Below are 9,880 nucleotides of genomic sequence, written 5' to 3' on the forward strand. Positions count from 1 at the left end.
TTCGCTGAGCGAGTAACTAGCAGCGACGTGTGTGTACGGCCCTTATCAGTTGACTTACCTGAGAAACATTGCCACTTGTCTGGGTGTGAGCTGTTGGTCTTGTGTTTAACTGTTCATGTGGGGGAAAAAATGTCATGGTCAGGCATACCTTGTAAATGTAAATAAAGTTTTCAAGAATATGTATTGTTTATTCTGAATATGTATTGTTTAATCATATATTTATGCTTTGTTAATGTTTTACTTTTATTGATTTAGTGTATTTGTTGTAATTGTCAGTTTGCTTAGCCCATCCTACACTACATTGTTTATGGGATCATGGGACCCCCAGGGGTCTGTAGTGCATTTAAATTGGATTTTATTGCATTTTATGAGGGCAAGTCCCAGGTCTAATGAAGTAAACTGAGGGGGTATATAACCATGCATAGGACAACAAGAAAAAGTAGAAATGTTCAGAACTCACCCCAGCTCTCTAGTGCCTGTAAAAGGTGGATTTCGATACCAGGTCATCACAGTGGTCACAGTAGTGATAGCCCCTTGTTGACATCGGAGGGTGCAGCTTCTCTCAGTTTTGCGCTATGCAATTGTATAATTACGGTAATAAATTAAGTATTACTAGTGCCGCTACCCCGCGTTGACATTGGAGTGCGCAGTTTCTCTCAGTTTGGCACTTAAGTAATGCAGTTGTATAATAATTACGGCAATAAATTAAGAATTACTAGTGGCGCACATGACTGTCCTCTTCACACAGCGAAATATCAGACTTCCTTGCCCCAATCCCCGCCAAAACCTGATGTACAATTGCATTGAATAGAACGTTGTCATTCTAAGGGACGATTGGCCCTCCGATCTCCCGCACATTCAAACTTTGTTGGAAGAAAGCGCTCATTTCATCTCACTCACACATACTCAGTGTGCTTAGAGCTCTTGAGCCCGCGTTTGTCAGTATTTCGTATTTGGTAGCTCCTTTTTGAACTTTAAACCTTCCACACACTAGCCATCAAATCACAATGGCAACTCCTAGACGATCACCCAGTGAAGTTGCAAACGCCTGGCGTGGAAGCTCGAGGCTTTTTGGTGATGAACCTGAAACCCCAACTTTGAGAGATGTTCTGAGGTAAGTTGAAGTGACAGACATTATATGTGTTCAGAAGAACAAACAATATGGTGTCTTTATGTAGATCGAAATTAAAGCATGTGTGAATATTTTAATGTTTTTAACTACTGTTTTTTTAACTGGCTGTGTATAGCTAACTTGCTAAACTAGCAGTATCCACTACAATGGCCGGGCCGTTATCTTAGCATGTTAGTTAGCCTAGCCTGGGCGACTTTTATGGTCTGATACACGGTAACGTTATGCCGTGTCCAGACCAAGAGCGAACTACGCTGCCTGGTAGCGTGGGTAGCAGAAGAAGTTTCGCCTTGAATTCACTGTATTCGCTCCAGACGCAGCATTGACATGTTTGATTCAGCTAATCACATAACGGCTCTGGCTTGACAGCCTGGGACATTCGGAGATATGAACGTTCCGATTGGTTTTCGCCGAACAGCGTCAGAGCGAATTCGCCTGCGATTAGATTTAGTTTAATCGTCAAAATTTGCTCTGGTCGCGGAAGAAGCTTCGCTCCTGGCGAATTCGCTTTGGTAGCGCAGGTCGCGTGCCCTCCATAGAAAATCAATGACTTCCGTCGCTTCATTCGCTCCTGGTCTGTACACGGCATTAGTTCTAGCTAGTTAGCTAGCCTGCCACCAATGGATATCTTGGGACAACACGCTTGTTGCTGCATGATGTGTGTGACTAATGTATGTCCAAACATTTTATTAACTGCTGCTACCGGATATCTGCAGGGGACATATTTTAAAATCTCGTCGCAACATTTTGTCACCTGCTACATAGCTAGCTAGGATGACACCAGGATTGGGTCAGAGCTTATTTTTCTCGATATCTAAATTGTCAATGACATGGGCTCTTGTGTCTGATTGTCGTACACAACTCGAACCTGGTATTCAATAGTCTACAAAGTGTGGTTTTATTGTTCTAATCTATGTAATTGAGGTGTTCCCGCGCAGTCCGAAGCCCTGAAGGGTCCCGAACTCGCGCCACATTGTCAACGCGTCGTTTTGGGTAGATGCTCTGCTATATTTATCCCCCTTGACCAACCGGGAAAAAACGTATATATAAAAAATAGGGGTGGGCATAGATTAATTTTTTTTTATCTAGATTAATCTCACTGTAATTATTAAATTAATCTAGATTAATCTAGATTAATCTATATCAAAATGGCTCATTCAGAATAGGCACGATAGCGAAATAATGCCGAAAAAACCTTGGGGTTCCTTAAGACAGATGGCGCATTAGACCAGAGCTCATCTTTTTTTTCCAAAATGCATCTCATCTTCAAAAAATGGTCATGTTGATACTTGGAGATGAAAAAATCACAGCAATATGTGTAAAGTGTGTCCAATATGTTAGGAAGCATTTACAGTTATAAGATACTGAAGTTTCAAAATGAACAGCGCTATAAGTTGTAGAGGCAAATACAGATAAATCTATCAAACATTTAGGCTATTTAAACAATATTACCTCAACAATTCAGCATTTCTTATGGGCAGAGAGAGAGAGAGAGAGAGAGAATCTGCCACTGACTGTTAAAAGGAGCAGCGGCTCCTTTAAGAGAGGGAGGAGCTCTGCGCGTAGTAGGCACAGCAGCCCTCAGCAGAGCCAGGCTACTGGATATGCCTATCTAGAACCTACAGCACTGGCACACGGCGATTTGACAGTTGTTCTCAGAGTTAGAATGCCAGATGAGTTACAACTCGACATGAATTCAGTTTGCAAAAAAAAAAAGTCAGGCGCGACAACCGCGAGGTTTATTAATGTCGGACATGAGAATATCTCACTGAATCGCAAATGTGCGCGATTGTAACAACACAAACATTCAGCGAGAGTAGATATTGACAGTTTCAGTTTGACAATCTTCAAAATGCATAGGACTATCACACGGAATGTTTTGCAATTATAGCACAGGCAATATTTCTGGAAGTTGAATGTATTCTATGCAATGCGTGAGGAAATGTAGGCTATGTCGGGCTGGTAGCTACTCACACACAATAATGTCTCTCTATGCTTCACCTCAAACAATAACGTCTCTTTAGTCTACCACTTATGAAAAAGCACTCAAACAACAACTACCACGGCAGAGGGATTAATGTTTTCAGCATGCAAACACTTCATATTTAGTAGGTCTGCTGAAACAACAGGCGGAGAGAGGAGAAGCGACTGGAGCGCAGTCTAAAAGCGTCTGTCAATTAAACGCTATGGTGACGTGCATACCCAAACTCCAAACCTATATTTTGAGAATAGATTAACGTGCGATATTTTCTTTATCGCGCGACAAGAGTCTCACATTATCGCAGCACGTTAACGCCGATAACGGCCCACCACTAATAAAAAAACATACATGTATAAGATATGAGCCGCAGAGTGTGAAGTTATGAACGGGGCATAGGTAAATAAGTTCCCTCCCATGTTTGTTGACAGAGCAGGAATATTTGCCCTGCCCCCGTCACTCACTGATCTTGCTCCAAGAAAGAAAAGAATGAGAAATGGTGTAATTATGGGAGATGTGAAGGGATGCCTTGAAGCATGCGTCGACCTGAATGGTGAAGCCACAGGGTTGGCACATTTTTCAGACACAATCAGGAAGATGCCTCAACATAGAGGTGAATCACCAGGTGAAATTAAGAATGTGTCTTGCAGGGCAATTGGTGATCTCCACAGCACAATGGATGATATGAGGAGTGACCTAAAGACAGTTCAGGAGCAGGTGGCTGCGATGCATTAGCAGCAACCCCCCAGGGCCCAGGACCCTCACAAAGTTCCACTGGAGCTGTCACAGCACGAAAAGGGGGATTTGTGACAATGAACTCGTCCCTAATCGTCCACGGACTTGCCTAACTTTCGTCTGATTTTGAGCGCTTGAGAGAATCAAAACTAACAATTTTGATGACACCTAACTCGCCCGGAAGCGAATCGCGAGCCGCGAACAGGTCTCACAGCAGGGTGTTAATGGCCCAACGATTACCACATGAAAGGCAATGACAGCCAGCCCGGAACGCGGACTAGCCTTGCTCTTATTGGACGAAAAAGACACGTGACTCAAAGTAAAAGAGCTGCGCTATTGGTTAGCAGCTACGGCCTTCTATTGGTCACGTTGGATTAATTTATGCAGACCGTATACAGTAGGTCCGTATAATTATGCAAAAATTATTATTACTAATATACCTAGGTTGATTTTACTTTGTATATTCACATCATTATATTCACATCATTATAGGCTGCACTGTGATGGGGCTTTAGCATGCATGATGTGAATTCATTGATAAAATGAAAATGAATGAAATGAAAATGATTTTTTTAAAAACGCTTTAAATATCACACCAAACAATGTACACACACTTTGACAAGAACCATGCAACTACACACATACCGTGCAAACAATATACTCTATATGCAGTGATGTACACAGCACTCAGGTCACAAATGTACAACTAGGAAACATTTCATTGCCGACAAGTTAAGTTTGGGCAGGCTGTCATCATGCTTTAGCGTACGTATCGCACGCTAGTGCATGGTGCGACGCATTTTGAATTCAAAGCGTGCTCCTCAACGCAACGGTAAAGCGCTTTCATGCACTTTTGACTAGTGAAGAGGTTTGCGCAGTTTTCCTGCCGTGTCGGCGATTTTGTTTTGTCACAGCGCATTTCTGTTACTAAACGCAAATATGTTTTGCTGTGCCCTAACCAAAACCACCCCTAAACCTAACCTGTCAGTGAAGTAATGTTTCTGCTGCTTTACTTTTGCCAAGAACAGCGAGATTAGGTGAATTTCTACCTAAATTGTGCCTAAACCAAAACCATCCCTAAACCTAACCTGTCACAGGGCGTTGTGGAGCACGACTTAACTTGAAAATGCGTATTGGACACACGCGATAGTGAGTTCAAATCAGCGTGTCATAGATACGCTTAGCCTGTGCATGATGTTTGGGAAGGGCACAATTCATAAAACTCAGAAACATACAATGCTTTTTCAAAAAAGGGTTCTATGTTCCCCGCTGCATCCAAGTAGACTGCTGCCACATTGCTAAGAGCAGGTTGTTGTTACATCTCTGACGTTTAAGGATAGTTTTAGTCAGGGCACATACAAAAATGGATTTTAGTAAAAGTTGTCAATTCATAGTAAATATGTGGTAAATATGAAAGTAAGAGGAAAAATACTACAGGTACTGCCTTTTAATACAGACTATACAGGTATGTACAACATTATAAACATTGCTGTTGATTTCATGTTCTTCAGACGCCAATCATGCCAGCAGGGTCTACTGAAGGTCTCTGGTCACTGCGTCCTCGTCATACTGCAACAGGCACTCAGTCTCACTTCTGGGAGCTGTAGAAAACAACAAATAAATTAATACTTCACCATGCACCTCATATTGACATAGCAAATATATCAATAAGCAAGTCATATTGAGCCCAACAGGGATAATCTCCTATTTCAGTCTTCTATGGTCTCATGCACTATGTCTCCCTGCCAGGATATGTAGGATGTAAGAAAATAAATCAAAACATAGCAATGCACAGCATTGAGAACTTATCTATAAAGTAGCACAAGTCATATTGCCAATGTAGGCCAGGGGTGTGGAACCTATGTCTTGAGGGCCGTTTGCGACCCTTGAGGCCGTTTTATCTGGTCCCCGATATAATTTTAATGTTATTCAGCTTCACATAAAATATGACATTTTGTAAAGGAACCTTAGAAAATACATTTGCAATACAATTAAGTTATATTCAGGGAAGCTGAAGAAGGTGGTGTTTGTTTAAATGTGGCTGCCTTCAATATAGGTCTAAAGTGAAGGGGAAAATCCTGGTTTGTGTTCATAGTACGGCCCTTGGAGAACTTTTACGGCCCCTCGGGTGAATTTGAATTGGCCCTTCGAATGAGAAAGGTTCCCCACCACTGACGTAGGCTATAGGTTAAGCTTACCCTCTTTCACTCTTCTGTGGTGAGACTGTGCCCATTTTGGGTTGACCTCCACAAGCGTCTGTAGCACAGCACACAGGATTGCAGGACACAGCATCCTGCAGGACACTACAAAAAAAAAAAAAAAAAATGAATAAATGACCTGACCAGTTATTAAACAAATGAAAATTGATGTGCCAGAGCTGTGGTAAAAGTAACCTTGGGTCCAAATCATCTAGGCCTAGGGTGTGTGTGTGTGTGTGTGTGTGTGTGTGTGTGTGTGTGTGTGTGTGTGTGTGTGTGTGTGTGTGTGTGTGTGTGTGTGTGTGTGTGTGTGTGTGTGTGTGTGGTAAATCCAGTGTTCACATTATTCAGATATGAGAATTAATTAATTCATTCATTTTAACTGACATTAGTACATACCCATATCAGTGCCATTTCACCCTGCCAAGACACTGGACCTGGGTCTATTGGAGCTCTCTGCTCAGGGTGTCCTCGTTATACTGCAGCAGGCACTGTTGTTTCTAGTTCCTAGAAGCGAGACAAATAAATAAATACTTTGCCATGCACCTCATATTGACATAGCAAATATGTCAATAAGCAAGACCTATTGAGCCCAACAGGGATAATCTTACACTATATCAGTTTTCTGTGGTCTCTTGTAAGATTGGCCCATCACCATTCACCAGGACACTACCGTCTCCCTGCCAGGATATGTAGGATGTAAGAAAATAAATCAAAACATAGCAATGCACAGCATTGATTACTTATCTATAAAGTAGCACAAGTCATATTGACAATGTAGGCCAGGGGTGGGGAACCTATGTCTCTAGGGCTGTTTGCGACCCTTGAGGCAGTTTTATCTGGCCCCCCGATATAATTTTAATGCTATTCAGCTTCACATGAAATATGACATATTTTGTAAAGGAATCTTAGAAAATACATTTGCAATACAATTAAGTTATATTCAGGGAACCTGAAGAAGGTGGTGTTTGTTTAAATGTGGCTGCCTTCAATATAGGCCTAAAGTGAAAGAGAAAATCCTGGTTTGTGTTCATAGTACGGCCCTTGGAGGACTTTTACGGCCCCTCGGATGAATTTGAAGCGGCCCTTCGAATGAGAAACGTTCCCCGACCCTGACGTAGGCTATAGGTTAGGGGTCTTACACACCAAGGCGGTAAAGCGTCGCGGAACGGCCGCGTTTTTTACCGGCGTCGGTGAAAATACATTGAAACCTATCTGTCCTTACACACCAACCGGCGGTAGTCGGGCGTCAGCGGCGCGGGAGCCGGCTCCGCGCCGCGCTGCATTTGGAAAATAGAACTCGAGCGTATTTTTCACGCCGGCGACCGGCGGTGTCTCATTCAAATGAATGGCAAAGTAGCATGCTAGCTTTGGCTGTGGCTAGGGCTTTGAATAGGACTGGCCGCGCACGCCGACGCTGTCAGTGTGCAAGGCAGAGAAAAGCACGCCGGCCAAAACTAAGCAGAAAGACCGCGTCCGTCCTGCGACCGTTCCGTTCCGCCTTGTTATGTTTTGGCCCTTAAAGGTGGGGTAGGAGATGTTTTTCTGGAACATGTTTTACCATATCATCTGAAAAACTCCTCATGACGCCATAGCACCCATTAAAATAGAGTGTTTGGAAAAAAAACGAAATCTTTTGGTCCAGTGTAGAGGGCGTAGTCCAGAAGAAAACGGCAACCAATAGAAGTAATACTCATCATCACTTCTATTGGTTTCTGACACGTCCATCAACCGCCAGCACTCACCCCTCCTCCCTGCGCGTTCACCGACTCGTGAACTTGACCGACCCCGCCCCCATCATTCATGCACATGCGACGAGGCTCATCATCACTCGGCTAGCAAGGAAACGAGAGTTAGCAGCAGGCTGAGCTACTTGGAAACTTAACTAGCTTTTGCAGAGCTACAGGAAGAACTTTGGCTCTTGGTACACTGGACTAACCATGTCAGGATAACATACTCCCTTGGATTATAGTCATCGGACTCGCAAAACCAGATTCCAACACGGGCTGTAAAATGGAAATGGGACCTGACACTCTTGGACACAGATGTCGGCTACGGCAGCGGCTTCAAACGTACGCTTTGGTGACCACATTTCTAATCGAGAGGTGAAGTAATATATTTGTCTGTATAATATTTTGTGAATTGGCTTAAGAACACCCGTATGGTGTCGCTAATTTTCAGACAAGATACCATCTATGGCAGAGTGGCGACTTAATATGGCGAACCTTGCCTCCTCCACTTGCGCTTGTCTCTTCGCCCCGCCTCCTGGCCCCTCCTCCGTGGAGAAAACGATAAAGTTTCCCAGCTGTCAGCCTAGCCACAACAACTTTTGAGGGACTGTTTTTCATTCACCATCCCAATTGCAAACGAGAAAAAGACTCTACAATTGAGCTTTTGCAAGATATTGAAATATAATGCTGTTGTCAGTGATGTCATCATGACGAGAAGCGAGTGGAGGAGGCAAGTGGAGGAGGCAAGGTCACATATTAAGATGCAGATCTAGAGTGGCAAAAAAAAGCCTGGGCTTCAGAAACCGAAAGAAAAGTTTTTGACTGTCATCTGGTTTCGTTTTGAACTTCAAAAGAGTGTTGTGGCTCAGTGGTCTTCCGTGTTCCGTCTACTAAGTGGCCTTAACTATAAAATTATATGTAGTTATAAACATATTTTCAGTGTTTGCATTGATGGTGCTCTGTCTGTGAAATGTTTGCATTTCACTTGGGTAGCACTTTTTTATTTTCTAATATGCAATAAAAGTATACTGTTGCATTGGTATTAAGGTGTGCAGAACTTCACCTTACTTGCTTCTAATTTATCTATTGGAACCATTGACAGTAGATTATTCTATATACTGTCAATGATTGGAACCTACCCACCCAAAGGTGCACTGTGTAGTCAGTTGTGGTCAAAGCTGGTATTGCAACTATGCTGCTCGTTGGACAATTTTTCATCTTTTCTTGAATATTTATTCAGTAATAAACTGATATCTACTAGTATGACCAAAGAAAGAACAGTATGTTTTGCAGGGGGGGACGACTTATTTGCCACTGGGGGGAATTAGTCTATTTTTAACACTAACCAAGGGGGGCAGTGACAGGCTTGTGATGAGGTCAAGGGGGCATTGGGAAACTCATGGTGAGGGTGTTTGATCAAAAAAGGTTGAGAACCACCTTAGACAGATTCAGTGTCCAGAGGAGTCAAAAGTAAAAGTACATTTGTGGTGTAATTACTCCATTGTACCTAATGAGATAGCTCGACTGTGTTGTTACTGAAAAACACTGAAAACCTAACAAGGACCCACCACAAACTTGATCCAACCAGTGCAGAGGTAGCTGATCGTAAGACAAATACACAGGTGTACTGGTTACTCAGATAAGTTACTTGTCTTGGAAGGAAACTGAGTTTCTTTTGACACCTACTTTGTCCGTGTCTAACCACTTGCCTGTGATCTCAACAAAGCATGATTTGACTAATTTTGTCATCCCTGTAAGATCGAGTAGCAGGAGATTTAGTGTCTGACCCTGGGATTCGCAACCCAACGCCCTGCCCCCATTCGCGGCAAAAATAGACAAAAATGTTTACAATAGCTGACAAAAAACAATCGTAATGTTGTTATAGAAATAACAAACGATTTTCAATATGTATATGACCATTTTGACATCGATTTTTTGCAACATTGTGTGGGGGCGGAGTTTCACATGATGGGTGGGGTTTTGTTGTGGTGCCGCCCCCTCCCGGGTACCACCCCCAGGCAATAGCCTGGTCAGCCCGCTCCTAGGACCGCCCCTGGCTACAGTGCAATGTACCCTTTATATATTACTTAACCCTATCCAGACCGGGCTT

At 43.0% G+C, this 9,880-nt stretch overlaps 1 protein-coding gene and 1 long non-coding RNA gene across 2 annotated transcripts in view; one reads left to right on the plus strand and one right to left on the minus strand.

Moving 5' to 3' along the window:
- Window positions 1–5,274: 5,274 nt before the first annotated feature.
- LOC134448684 (uncharacterized) lies at window positions 5,275–6,708 on the minus strand. The gene is made up of 4 exons (XR_010034827.1): window positions 6,652–6,708; window positions 6,440–6,540; window positions 6,041–6,145; window positions 5,275–5,443 (listed from the first exon to the last, which is right to left on the minus strand). It is a non-coding gene; the product is annotated as an uncharacterized LOC134448684 (long non-coding RNA).
- Window positions 6,709–8,962: 2,254 nt separating this feature from the next.
- LOC134449849 (uncharacterized protein C14orf93 homolog) overlaps window positions 8,963–9,880 on the plus strand; it is a 19,174-nt gene continuing 18,256 nt past the window's right edge. Inside the window, exon 1 of the mRNA XM_063199958.1 lies at window positions 8,963–8,971. Within this exon, the coding sequence (XP_063056028.1) occupies window positions 8,963–8,971 (9 nt within the window). The remainder of the gene's footprint in view (window positions 8,972–9,880) is intronic.

This window comes from Engraulis encrasicolus, chromosome 5, assembly GCF_034702125.1.
Source record: "Engraulis encrasicolus isolate BLACKSEA-1 chromosome 5, IST_EnEncr_1.0, whole genome shotgun sequence".
Lineage (NCBI taxonomy): Eukaryota > Metazoa > Chordata > Actinopteri > Clupeiformes > Engraulidae > Engraulis > Engraulis encrasicolus.